Source organism: Orycteropus afer, unplaced genomic scaffold (genome assembly GCF_000298275.1).
Source record: "Orycteropus afer afer isolate SDZICR_OR568_19922 unplaced genomic scaffold, OryAfe1.0 scaffold00049, whole genome shotgun sequence".
In the NCBI taxonomy this organism is placed as follows: domain Eukaryota; kingdom Metazoa; phylum Chordata; class Mammalia; order Tubulidentata; family Orycteropodidae; genus Orycteropus; species Orycteropus afer.
In genome coordinates, this window is record NW_006921636.1 from 12,697,540 (window position 1) to 12,711,182 (window position 13,643).

The 13,643-nt window shown below is 47.5% G+C and overlaps 1 protein-coding gene across 1 annotated transcript; it reads right to left on the reverse strand.

Moving 5' to 3' along the window:
- Positions 1-4,289: 4,289 nt before the first annotated feature.
- TTPAL (alpha tocopherol transfer protein like) lies at positions 4,290-13,211 on the reverse strand. Its single transcript, XM_007938401.1, has 4 exons — positions 12,767-13,211; positions 9,151-9,344; positions 7,262-7,372; positions 4,290-4,568 (listed from the first exon to the last, which is right to left on the reverse strand). Exons 1-4 carry the CDS (start codon positions 13,209-13,211, stop codon positions 4,290-4,292), a joined length of 1,029 nt encoding a protein of 342 aa, XP_007936592.1.
- Between the last annotated feature and the right edge of the window lie 432 nt (positions 13,212-13,643).

A 13,643-nucleotide genomic window follows, 5' to 3' on the forward strand; every position in this document is an offset into this window, starting at 1 on the left:
AAGGTTGGGCAATCTACTTCCATAGTGATACTGCCTCGGAAACCCAAGGAGGGGTTGCTATGAGTCGGGTCTGACTCAACCGCACACACATAACAGCACAACATTGAGGTTTAAAAAAAAAAAAAAAAACTAAAAAATAGTAAACTCTCCACTACCCTCATCCACAGACTACTGGGATTTTTCACGAAGCAAGCTCCTATCAAAGAATAGCTGACCAGTAATCAGTTTGAATGAAAACCAAGTTGTGGCTTGCTGCTTAAACTTCAAGCAAACTTGATTTCCTGAGTTAGTAGATCAGGGAGGAACTTTACAGAATTACCCAACCTCAACAGCGAGAGGTGCTACTGGAGCTGACATCTTTCCTGAACTTGCATCTTTCCTGTTTTGTGTCTCCACACCTCGCACAGCCCCAAGACAGCTGCACTTGAACATTAACTTAGCTGACATCTTACTCCTTGAAAGAAAGAAGAGGTTTTAAAGGAAAACCGTAAAGCTGGAAACTTGTTAAAGGGAGATCTGTAGCCGTGCCCCAGCAATCCTATAGCTGTTGCTGACCCAGATGAGACAGTAATCCCATGACTGAGAATCAGACACCATCTGAAGAAACGGCCCACCCACGAGAATTCTGAAAGGCTTACTGTCTCACAAGAATTTGGGGCAAGTGCCTTATTGCCCTGGCTCTCCTGGCAAACACTTGGCATCTTACAATGTGAAGTATTTATAAACCCCTAAGGATGGTGGTGTGTGTGTGTGGGAGAGAGAGAAAAGAGGGAGGAATAAAGGATCCAGAGCCCCCTTAACTCAGTCACTCACTGCCGTGGAGTCAGATCCAACTCACATCGACCCCTCCTTGGGTTTCTGAGGGGTATCACTGTGGAAATAGATTTCCCAACCTTCCTTCCGAGGAGTGGCTGGAGGAGTGGCTGGTGCAGTGGCTTGTGCGTTTGAACCTTCAGCCTCTGGTTAGCAGTCAGATGCCTTAGGCACTGCACCACCAGTGAGCCACATTAGCCAGGAACAAATAAGAAATGAGACTTGAAGCTAGAGTGTGCATTTTGGGCTGTTTCTAAAAGTGCCTTCTAGCCTCTCCATGCAAATGAAAGTAGACTGGGAATCCAGGAAGAATCACGCTTCCAGAATTCTATGTACTGGTATAGAGGAAGAGAAAGAAAATGCCCTTATTGCCTAAGCTTAAGAGATTCATTTGGAAACTTTTAAGTGCCAATTCATTCAGATCTAGATTTCCTAAAGATAATCCAGATGGGGAGGGGAACCCTCTAAAAACAAGGTATTAGAGTGTCCCTGTGGCAGCAACCTGAGACCAGTGTTTCACAGCCCAGTATCAGTCTTTAGCATAATGATTCGGGGATGGTAAGTGGCTCACCCAAAGCCACACAGCAGGGTAAAGGTGGAGCTTGGGTCTTCTAACTTACAGACTTCCCAATACCATACTTCCTTGCACTTAGGGAAGAGTTACTTCCCAGGTGTTTGTAAAACAGGCTACAACTTCTCCCTTAAGGAGAACACTCCCAGTTCATCCGATGGTCACCATCAGCTCAGGCTGCCAAGGCTCTTGCCACCGCTATATAAGGCTCTCGGAGTGATTCCCGTCTGTCATTCCACACCTGAGGGGGCAACTTTATACAAACATCACACCAGACTGCCTTAATTTTCCCTCAGGGAGGCCCTGGTTTAGCAGCTGGGTTCAAACCTCCTGTGGTGCTGAACTGTTTGATCCCTGGAGCGAGTACAGAGCACAGCAGCTCCAGGAGGCAGGCCAGCTTCAGCTGCTGAAACAGCTCGTCCTCAGTGGAACTGGCAGGGCTTGGGAATGGGCAGCATCCTTCCTGGTGCTCATCCGTTTGTCTAGGTAAGGTCAGCCACCCTTGTTTTAACCCTTTCAATACTGAATTATTTGCGGCTTGGAGTTTTTTGTTGAAACCACGTGTTTTCAGTAATGACAGCATTTTGAATAAAAAAGAAAATTGTGAGGTAATAAGGATTTTGATCATTAGTGGAACACATGTCCCAAGGGGTCTAGAGTGCTGGAGTTAGTGGGACAAGGCCCTTTTCTTCAGATTCACACAGTTACCCAGCCCCCATCACATAGCAGCACACACCAACAGTGGGACAGCAGTTCCTACTAAACCTCAGAGGTGGAAAATGTAGGTGAACACTCTGTGTCCCACAGGTCTCAAAAGGGTTAAGTCAGACACAAAGGCAACTGGCCAGGAACCCAATGGTATACTTTAAACCTCAGAAACTTGGGAGTGCTAAGTGATTCATTTCTCCTCTTTCTCTAGGTTTTTTCCTTTAAATTTCTTTTTCCTCTTGGGACCTAAAAAAGCCAGTTTTCCAGTGTAGACAGCCGAGGTTCAGAACCTCAGCCATCCCACTTGCCCCATTTAAGCCATCCCAGCAATTCTGGCCACACATCATTGTCACATGGAACCAGAAGCAGCCAGGGTGTGCATTTTGGCCCTTTCAGCTCAGCAAGGTGTCCCTAGAGGATCTGAGTTAGTGTCCATGCTGAAAAGAGCTTTCCCTAGAATTGGCACTAATGAGTAAGTTAATTTCCACCACCAACTTCTCCACCTACTTTAAAAAGTGCAATAAAGATCGGGGGGAGGAGAGGGTGAATGACTTAGTAACAACCAACTGGCCTTGAATTTCAGACTACTACTCTTCCTAACTGAACTGTCTCCTTGCCTGGTTAGTCCAATAAATGCATGGTGAAGGTACACACCACATGGTACTCATCAGTGTTTACATTGTAATATATGTGGAATGAATGTGTCAGACAAACCACCTAATTTATGTGTGGGCTAAGGCTAACTTCTTGACAGGAAGGGTTGAAAGTGCTGAAACAGAGCTACAATTCAGGCTTGCTGGACTGACTGAAATCCGTCCATACCACAGAGAGAAACCAAGGTGAATTTGGAAGGGCAGAGGTCCCAGAAGGGACCCAGCAATAAACTGCCCTCACATTCATTTCCAGAGACCAAAATTTAAGAGTCCTAAGTAATGTAACTATTTACCATTGCCAGGTTTACAATACACTGTCAGGATGTCAGGGATGGAAGGAATCCATACAGGACCCTGGTCATCTCATCTGTCCCCTTAAGCCTTCACAAAAGCATTCCTTTTTAAGTTTAATCATCACAACAAAAGGGAAGTCAGAATCAATGAGTCCTAGAAATATATATACTAGTTTAAGGGCAGGGCCAAATGATGACACAGAAAACAGGATCCATCCACATGAAGGTAGAGAGTCACTTTCTAGTCAGAAAACTGATGTCAAACATTATTTAGTAACTAGACCAAAGCTCAGAACCTCAGCAGCCAAAAGAACTCTAGGTATCACTTATCCCACCTCACTTGACAGAAGCCCTGCTCTCTAATTCCTAGGCAGGATTTCTTTTAGCTACACTGGCCTGATGCACAGTATTTTAGGTTGAATAAAATCATATACTTCCAGGAACCTGCATGATTCTACTGGAAAGCAAGACTAAGGCTTTACGGGTTTGAGGAAACTTAAGCTCCTATCACAAGATTCAACCCAAGAATCCCAGAGGTGCTTTGAAGTCTCTGGCTCTGGAAGCTGATGAAGAAATTCTGCTTTATGTCCTGAAGCTCATGTGATTCAGTCAAGGTGCTTTCCAGCCCCAGGGAAGGCAGCTGGGGCCTGCACCTCACCAGGTGTCCTGATGATGGTGAGCATCAGGGGTCCACAGTTAAGGCTCATTAGAGACTAACTCCCAGAGTCTCATGTGGCCACTGTCACAGGAGGAAGACCTGGTGACTGCTTCCGTAAAGATTACAGCCTAGAAAACCCTATGGGGCACTTACACTTTGTCACATAGCGTCACTGGGAGTCCAAATCAACTCAATGGCTCCTAACATCCAGTGCTTCCATCTCACATGGAGTAAAAGGTTCAGCCACACTGCTTCCTGGAAGTACACTGCCAAATTAGGCTGCATTCTCCTACAAAGAGGGATCAAAGTGACTTCCTGATTTCTTTGCTTCAAGATGCAGAAAAACACAAATACAGCTTCTAGATTAGTGGCTGCACGTTTGGAATCACTGGTGACATTTTCCAAGTCTTCCCTGGAGTAATTCAAGTAGCCAAGCTACCCATAGCTCAATAGGTTTCTCCTCCAGGCTGCAGTTTAATTACAAGGGGCAAGACTGAATCCATGGCACCTTAAATTCTCCTTGTGCCCTTCCAAAGGAAAAAGGAAAGGATCTGTGTGACACGCGCAGGGGACTGAGCCATCTGGCCCCCTGGCTAGTAGCAGTGGTACAGCTGTGATTTCACAGCCCGCATGGAGTCATCACACTGCGCATCGGAGGTCAGCCCCTCAGGCAGCAGGGCCTTGCCCAGGATACTGTCACAGGCAGGGACAGGCTGGCAGAACTCTCTCACAAAGTCATCCTCTGAGGCCAGCAGCACCTCATTCCAGGCGGTGATGTCCAGCTCTCCAGCTGTGCCCCCGTACTCCTTGGGGAGAATGCTTCTTGGAAGGCTTGTGTGGAGTGAGTCCAGGTCAGACCCATGGAGGAAGAACTAAGGAAGGCATGGAATGAAAACATACGCATCCTTTGGTCAATGAGTAGTACGGCTATCTAGGTCACAGTAGATGCTAAATGAACAGCTGCTGAATGAAGAAAGTGACAGGGGCAACTCCACCCTTCTTTGCAGTTCCTCAGCCCAAAAGCCTTGTGCTGTGTGCTGTTGAATTGATTCTGACTCACAGCAACCCTACAGGACAGAGTAGAAGTGCCCCATAGGGTGTTACAGGCTGTAACCTTACAAGAGCACATTGCCGGGTTTTTCTCCTGCAGAGCCGCTGGTGGATTCAAACCACCACCTTTTCACTTAGCAGCCAAGTGCTTAACCACTGTGCCACCGAATCTACTGCCGTCAAGTCAATTCTCACTCATAGTAACCCTATAGGACAGAGTAGAATCGCCCCATAGGTTTTCCAAGTCTGTAAACCTTTATGGACGCAGACTGCCTCATCTTTCTCCTGCAGGGTGGCTGGTAGATTCAAATTGCCGACCTTTCTGTTAGCAGCCCATTTTGCCACGAGAGCTCCTTAAAAAGTTTACAGTATCTTCTTTTCTTCTACACTGTGCTGTGCTGTCTGGACCTCTGAAATAGACCCAGAATCCGATACCATCCTAATCCACGCTGTCATCACCTCTCACCCAATTCTCCTAATAACCTCCTACCTGGTATCCCTCCTTGCAATCTCACCCCACAACAATCTGAGCTTTTTTAGATACTCAGGTCACATCCCTCCTCTCTGGACCACTTTCCAGTGCTCTTGTCTCCCACAGATAAACACTAATGTGCATACAGTGGCCCACAAAGCCCTTCTCAGTCTGGCCTCTTATGTGTCTTTTGTAGGACTCTCTCTCCTCTGCTCTCCACTCCAACCAAACCAGCCTCTTGGCTGTTCCTCCAGCATGCCGGGTATGCTCCCCTCCCTGGTCTGTGTAGTTGCTGGCCCCTCAGGTTATCTGTGTGACTTACTCCCTCACCTCTTTCCAAGTCTTGGCTCAAATGCCACCTTTCAGTAACACTCTTTCTTCCCAGCCTATTGAATACCTGACCCTTTTCCTGCCTCTCTCACTCACTATCCCCTTTCTGTTTTATTTTTCTCCATAAAACCTACCACATTTTAAGGAGGCCTGGTAGCACAACAGTTAAGCACTCGGCTGCTAACCAAAAGGTCAGCAGTTTGAACCTACCCAACTGCTCTGCAGGAGAAAGCCCTGGTGATCTGCTCCCATAAAGATTACAGCCTAGAAAACCCTATGGGGCAGTTCTACCCTGTCCCATGGGGTCACTGGGAGTCACAGTCAACTTGACAGAACCTAACAACAGCCTTACTAAACAGCATATATCATCCATTGTCTGTCTCCCCCTCTAGAAGGCAAGCCTCCTGGTGGCAGGGATTCTTACCTGTTGTGTTCATCTGAAACATGACTGTACATAGTAGCTATCAATAAATACGTTCGAATGAATGAACATACAAATGAACAACATCATGGGCCACAAATAAGGGCATTCCACAGATGTGAAAACTGGTCCTGAGCCTGCTTTGAGAAAAGCAGGTTCCAAACAGGACCTCCAGGGACTAATGTGGGTTCAGATCCAAGCAGGGAGGCCATGAAATTAGTGGTTCTCAAACACAGCTATGCCTCAGACCCACCCAAGGAAATTTTAAAAACACAGATTCCTGGGCTCCGCTCCAGGTTGCTGAATCAGATTTCTCAGAAGGGCCTGGAAACTGGATTCCTGACAAGCTACCCAGAGATGTCAGACTCACATCTAAGAACCACTAGGCATTGTGTTCCCTCCCTGGCAACGCTGACATGCTCCACGGACTTCCTCTTTGAAACCCTGTAAAATTCAGGGCGAGGAAGGTTGGGCAATCTTCTGTAGCAATACCGCCTTAGAAACCCAAGGAGGGGTCGCTATGACTTGGGTCCGACTCCACGGCACATGACAACAACAACAGTCTTCAGAGTGATTAGAGTACTGTCAGGCCTAAGGAAGAAAGCAAAACCTACCCCCACCACATTCTAATCAGCTGCGCTGGGAAAGGTTAAAAGAGAAGTGGCTGTTCTGTGTCAGAGATAAAGACCTATCTTTCTCCTCTGTCTTCGCCTAAATAAGAGTTACGTTAAAAACTCACACATCTCATGAACGCCAAATTACTCCACACACTTTATACGGTGAGACAAACAGGTTTTAAATGCCAGGGTGCTACCTAAGAAATCACCCTAACTCTGTTGAATGCTCTGCCCAGTGCCTATCCTCCTCCACTTCCCCATCAAGCCCTCTTGCAGATAAAACAGACTATTGGTTGGTTCATGATAACTGAGCCAGAATACGAAAAAAAGCCTAAATGATACAGAGCAGTAACCATTTAGCCAGGAGCTCTGGTGGCGCTGTGCCTAAGGCATTTGACTGCTAACCAGAAGGCTGGTGGTTCAAACCCACCAGCCACTCCTCGGAAGGTTGGGCAATCTACTTCCGTAGTGATGCTGCCTTGGAAACCCAAGGAGGGGTTGCTGTGAGTCAGGGCTGACTCGATGGCACATAACAACACAACAACAACCATTTAGCCAGGAAACAGTCCCAGAGCAAGAAAATAAACCACATACCAACGTGTCTCAAATAGAGTAAGTCAAGGGAGCAAAAAGAAAACCACTTGGAAGTATTTGTGTTCCCAGGTCATCACTTACTCTGTTTGCTATTTTCTCCTTCAGAAATGGTTTTATGATGGCAAAGATGCCTTTAAATATCCGAGGCTCATTGACCACGTGGACTGCTTTTATCCGAATGGGGAAACCATCCTGTGGGGAAAATGGAAACGGGTGTTAGAACACCTGGAGTATCTGCAAACTGTCCATTCCGTCACACAGCTGGCCTCCCCATTATACCTTCATTTCAGGCCCCTAGGCTAATCTGACAAGAAGCCCTGGTTGCACAGGGTTAAAGCACATGTCTGCGAACTGAGAGGTCGGCGATTCTAACCCACCAGCTGCTCTGCAGGAGAAAGATGTGGCAGTCTGCTTCTGCCAAGATCACAGTCTTGGAGATCCTATGGGGCAGTTCTGCCCTGTCTTACAGGGTCATTATGAGTCAGAATCAGTTTGACAGCAGTGGGATACTAATCTAGTCTGATTTCCACAGCCTCCCCCAAGACAGCTCAAGTGAGGTCTCAACAGGAAGACACACCTCAGGGAAAGAATCCCTCCTGGGATCCAGAGATGGCTTAGAAGACAGGCGGTCAAGTGCAGGGCAGCTCCTTCTGTGGCAAAAACTGGTCAGAATGTGTGTGGCAGATCTAGCAAGTACCAGACCTGGGGGCCAGAGCTGCCTGGAGCACATTTCTCAGGGTGTGATTAGGCATGAGGCCAAGAGGGTTCATGGTAGCTAAGTGATTAGGCATGAAGCCAACAGGGTTCCATGGTAGCTAAGTGAGTTTGAGAAACAGGACAAAGAAAGTCCAGTGAATTTCCTTAACTGCAGGGCTGTTCAGAGCCTTCCTATGCAAACCTTTACTATGAAAGGTATAAGAAAAGGACACACCATGCCACATTTCCTAAACTTCTTTAACCCTTAGTTAATGCTAAACCTTTTTCCCCAGATCATCTTATCATTTTACAGGAGTAGGAAAAACTGATCCAAAGTCTGTCCTGATGCTAGCATCTACATGGTACCCAGCAGGGGCCATCAAAAGAAGGGTAGAGGCCAAGGGAAGCTGGAGTCCTGGCTCAAAGTCAGAATTCAGATTAGGCTGATGACTGAATATGACATGTCTGTGCTTAAATAATGAGCCTGGTGCACAGGAGGGGCTGCGACACATTTGAGGAACCCAACTAAGAACGTCAGTGTCACTGGTGTTCATCGTTAGCAAGAGCCAGCACCCCAGGGGGCGGGTCAGATTGAGCAGGGAATTAAAACTGGGCCCCAGTCCCTTGTGGCTGTGTGGCTTTGGCCAAGTCATGTCCTATGTAGGTCTCAGTTTCCCCATCTATCAAGAAGGAAAAGTAGTCTTGCCCTGTCTACTTCAGAGGATTCCTTAAAGGACCAAGTGGACTCTGATCACTGCAGATGCACCTGGTAAACCAGCAGGCACTGCGCAGACACAGAAGGAACTTTGTTTGAAGGAGAGGATTTTACAGCTCCTGCTGACTTGTGTCCTTAAAGTACCTGGCCAAAACTCAGTCCAACCATGCTCCACATCCCCAGGTCCCCCGTGTCCCCATGTCCTCAGTGGCCTGTGTGGCTCTAACACCTGGGGTAGCACACACTCTGCGTTTCTTTTGTGAGAATTCCTTTGCCTTCTGGACAGAAAACTAACCTGAAATGCAGAAAGCCTTGCCCTGCTTTTTGGACTTCTGCCCTAATGCCAACCTGCCAGATTGAAGGCACCCCAGAAACTACAGGTGACCCTAACAAGAATGAGAACTGCTTAAAGTCCTTCCCAGAATATTTTTGTATTTTTCTGACTATAGGAGTCGAAAGTGGGGTTTGCATTGTCCCCTAACATCTAGTATAAAAGGATCAGGCCCCAAGATAGCCAACACCCACCCTGGAACGGACAAATGACAGATATGGGCCATACCTGGAGGATGCCAATCACCTTTTTGGCTATAAAAGGGCCAAAATGGGATGCCTTTGATAAGCTCACTCCTTTGTAGTCTGCAAGGATTACAATTCCATTCACCTGGGTTTCTTCAGACTGAATGAGCTTTTCCAGCGTCAAGTACACAGCTCGGATGTTCTCGGTAATTGGATAATTGCTCGGGATCCATCTGTCTACGGTCATAAGAGATGGACAGTATGTTACAAAAATGAATGCAAACAATCAGGCTACAATTTATCTCCTTCTAAACCAGTTTTTTGAATTGTAAAGAGAGGGATTCTAATGGGCATGATTTTATTTAGGTTAGTGTATGTGATGCCTCGCAATCCTTGCTACACCTGAGCCCATCATTGCAGCCACTGTGTCAATCCAGCAAGGATTTTGAGGCTGGCACAGGACTAGGCAGTGTTTCGTTCTGTTATACATAGGGCTGCTATGAGTTGGAGCTGACGCAATGGCACCTAACGACAACAACAACATATGACACCTTGAGCAGCAGCCTGTACATGGGGTCCTTATGAGGAGGAACTGACTTGATGGCACCTCACAACAACATGTCGTAACCTCAAATAGCAGTACGTTCTGAAATGGAAATGCAATCAAGTAGTGGTTAAAAGTAGGAGCTCTGAAAGCAGACACACCTGGATTTGAATCTCACTAGCTTTGTGACCTTGGGCAAGTTAGGGGCTCACACTGACCCTCCATCTCCTTGTAAGCAGCACGGCATCTTACGTACCTCAGCAGACATCTGTGCTTCTGCCATCAATAAGAAGTTCATCAATAATAAGAATAAGAGAGTAAGTTCCTCTTATTCTTGTATCACCACCCTGATTTTCCCTGGGGACCCCCTCTCACTCCATTCGTGCACTTTAGGTAGAACTGACTTGACTCCTAGTGCCAGAGGTGCCCAAGTGGCCTGACTTGGCCATCCCAGGGGCTGCAGGTCCTGACCAGGTCAAGCAGAGCCAGTGAGACTAAATGCTGGGATTCTGGTCCTTTGGAAAAACAATCTCTTCCCACTTGTAGTGCTAAGGGCATGATTCAGGGGCTCCCTGAGGCAAGAACCAGCCTGGGAATGAAGCTCACGCTGAAGACCTCAGAGTTGGAGACATGTTTCCATTGCTATGGTCAGCCCCCCAATCCAGCTGCACCCAGACTTTGGCATTAGCTGAGTTCTTTCTCTTTTCATCCAGTCTGAATTGGCTTTCTGTTGCTTGCCACCCAAAGACCTGAGTCCTGACTCATATACCACCTTCAGGGGATGTTGTGAAGGGGGAGCTTAGTGCTTATGTTCAGGAGGTCCCTCATCAAATTCCTCTTTTGAGACTGGAAGCTCCTTTAACATACTCCTCTAGTATATTTCTCCTCATATATTTGATGACTTTTCTTCTTTTTGGGAAAAAGATGGAAATAGCAACTTTTGACTGTTAACCACCATTCTCAAGAAAATCTCACACCAAAACCTGTGTTCAGATCTGTCTTTTAGAAAAATGAAACTCCACATGATTGCCACCAATGGAACATGCAATCAGTGCAAAATTCCTAGGAAGAAATCATTGTCCAAAGATTGCGCCAGCTTCCTGTTTAACGCTGCTGGTGAATCCTGCCTCTACACAGCTGGACGTCATCCTTTCCAATCACGTATGTCCTGGAAGAGGACATATAAGTGGGGGGAGACCAATGCCCAGCAGAGAACAAAGCTCCCTGTGCGTGCCTCCTCCTAAGACACTGGGTTGTTGGGGAGGGACCCAGATCAGCTGTTGACATAGGGAAAAGTTCAGCTCCTGGCCAAAGGCTTGAAACCACACAAGCAAAGAGGTGAAAACCAGTACAGCAAGATCTGTTCTGCAACATTCTTCTGAGTTGAATACAGAAAAGCAGCACAAAAGTCCACTGACTAGTTTCTAGACTTTCCGGTGTCCTCGAATTTCTAGTGCAATGCTTATGTTAAATGGATCACCCCTAAGTGGAAAGTGCCTCGAACAGCAGGCAAAGCAGTTAACACTGTGCCTGGTGCACAGTAAGGGCTCAAGAGAAAGGTTACATCTCCAAAGAGATGGGGGTGAGTGGAGAGAACAGTGACGGGCTTATGGGCAGGGGGAGGTGCACCGAGACTGCCACCCCCACCAAGCTCCCCTTAAGAGGAGTTTCTGTGCATGAGCACAAGAAGGCTGCCAGCATGTCCTCATTTTCCTGGTTCAGTTGAGAACAACTTTGCAGTCTTTCTTTCACGTTTTTCTCTGCTCTGGGCTGATGGAAAATGACGCAGCTGTGTGGTGGAGTGGAGAACACTCCTGAGTGTATAATGCATTTGATATCATGGAAGAGAAGAGGATTAAGAATCTGAAGGCTTAGGTTCTAGCACCCCCTAGTCATTGTGTCAACCAACATGTGTACCCACACTTTTCTCAATGCTCTGAGGGTAGGAGGCAGGAAGCTCCCAGATGAAAACTGCCAGAGAAATGTAAGATGTCCTGAACACTAATATCGAAACATGAATCTAAAGTGAATCCTTTCAGTGGTTCAACAACATGGAGCGAAAAAAGGAGAGGCCTCTGCCCAGGCCACACCCTCTTTCACTGCTCACAAAGGAGGGGTCGTGGGGTCCTGATAGCCATGCTTGTACCCTGTGACCCAGAGCAGATGGCTCAGCCCACCAGCTTCTCTCCTAGAATCTGGAACTTGGATCGCAGGGACTTAGTTGGCGGGCCAGGTAAACCTGGGAGCTGAGGAGGCAGATTTTGCCATGAGCACTGAAGCAGCAGAAGGCAGTCTGCAGGGAGAGAGGTGTGAAGACGATCTAGAAAGGGCAGCAGAAATGTGTGGCCCAGAGAGACACAGACTGAGTGATGGAGTCACAGCCGTCTTTGCTCCTAATGACCTGGTTCTTGGTTCCAGGGCCTAGTGAGACCTGCTGCATTTCCAGCTCTGGGTCTGTGAGCAGCCTGTCTCCTTAGACCATAGCCTGCCTTTTCTCTTAAGTGGTTGGAATACATTTTTGTCATTTGCCATCAAAAGAACCTTGACTAAAATGGTGGTGGTTGGGGGGGCAGATAGGATAGGAGATAGGATGCTGGATAGATACAGTCTGATACAGGTCTATGTGTTTTCCCCAAAAAAGATGTGCTGAAGGCCTCACCCCTGTTACCTGTGAGTGTGACTGTTTAGAAATAGGTCTTTGCAAATGTAATTAGTTAACAAAAGAAGTAGAAAAGGAGGGCCTCATCCAGTATGTCTGGTGTCCTCATAAGAAGAGAGGAGACACAGCCAGAGAGATACACAGAGAAGAAAACCATGTGACGACAAGCCAGAGACCGGAGTGATGCATTTACAAGCCAAGAAACGCCAAGGATTGTGAGAAACCACTGGCTACTGGGAGAGAGGCATGGACCAGACTCTCCCTAAGAGCCCCACAGAAGGCACCAACCTTGCCAACACCTTGATGTCAGACTTCTGGCCTCCAGAACTATGAGAGGGTATCTTTTTGTTGTCTTATGGCCCCCAGTTTATGGTGCTTTGTTAGGGCAGCCCTGGGAGACTTAATACATCCCAAACAGACCGTACACAACACACCACCAACAGTCTAGGAAAATACCTGGGCGGATGCAGAGGATATGGCAGCCCCTGGGGTCAGTGTGGGGCAGCACGGTGAGGAATCCAGAAGCGAGGACATCTTTCAAGGCTGACGGCTTCAGGTTATTGAAGACTTCGGGCCAGCTTCTCCTGCAGCTGTGGTAGTTGACCAGGAGCTGTAGGGCCCGGTCGTAATCAAACTTGCGGGCTCGGAGGAAGCGTAGCAGGAAGGCATCGTCCAGTGAGGTGCTCAGGTTTGGGTACTCCTTCCGCACCATGTCACGAAGGGCCTGGGCGTCCCGAAGTCTCCATTCCGGCTTCTCCTGCAGCTCCTCCCTGGCTTTGGTGACCAGGTCTTCTGTCAGTGAGCACACATAGCCTGGAGGCTCGGGGGGTGGTGGCGGTTCATTTTCGGAAAGCGAGGCCACTGAGGGGCTGGTTCTCAGAGAGTCACTGTCTTCTGACATTGGCTGCTGAGATCCTGCCAACACAGAAGGCCAAGTGAAGTTAACAAAACCCAGCACTGCTCATTTCAAACCCACCCAGGGTTTGAAAGAGAGAGGGACAGGAACATTCTGTTGAGCCAAATACACACACAGCAGTGTGTTTCTTAGCCTGGAGAATGAACTGGACTGGAACCATATGCCCATGTCCAACCTCAGACTGACTGAGGTCAGAATCTCCATGGAGGCACCCAGGCAGCTACAGCAAAATACACATCGTCCCCAAGAAGAACCACTGTCTTGCTTACAAATCTGTGAATAGGTGCTCGACCTTACTGTAATTAAATAAATGTGAATTAAAACAGTCTTTTGGAAGGCGGTTTGTCAATATCTATCTAATTTAAGACTGTATACATTTGACCCATGATTTCATTTCTAGGGCATACACTTGTGTGT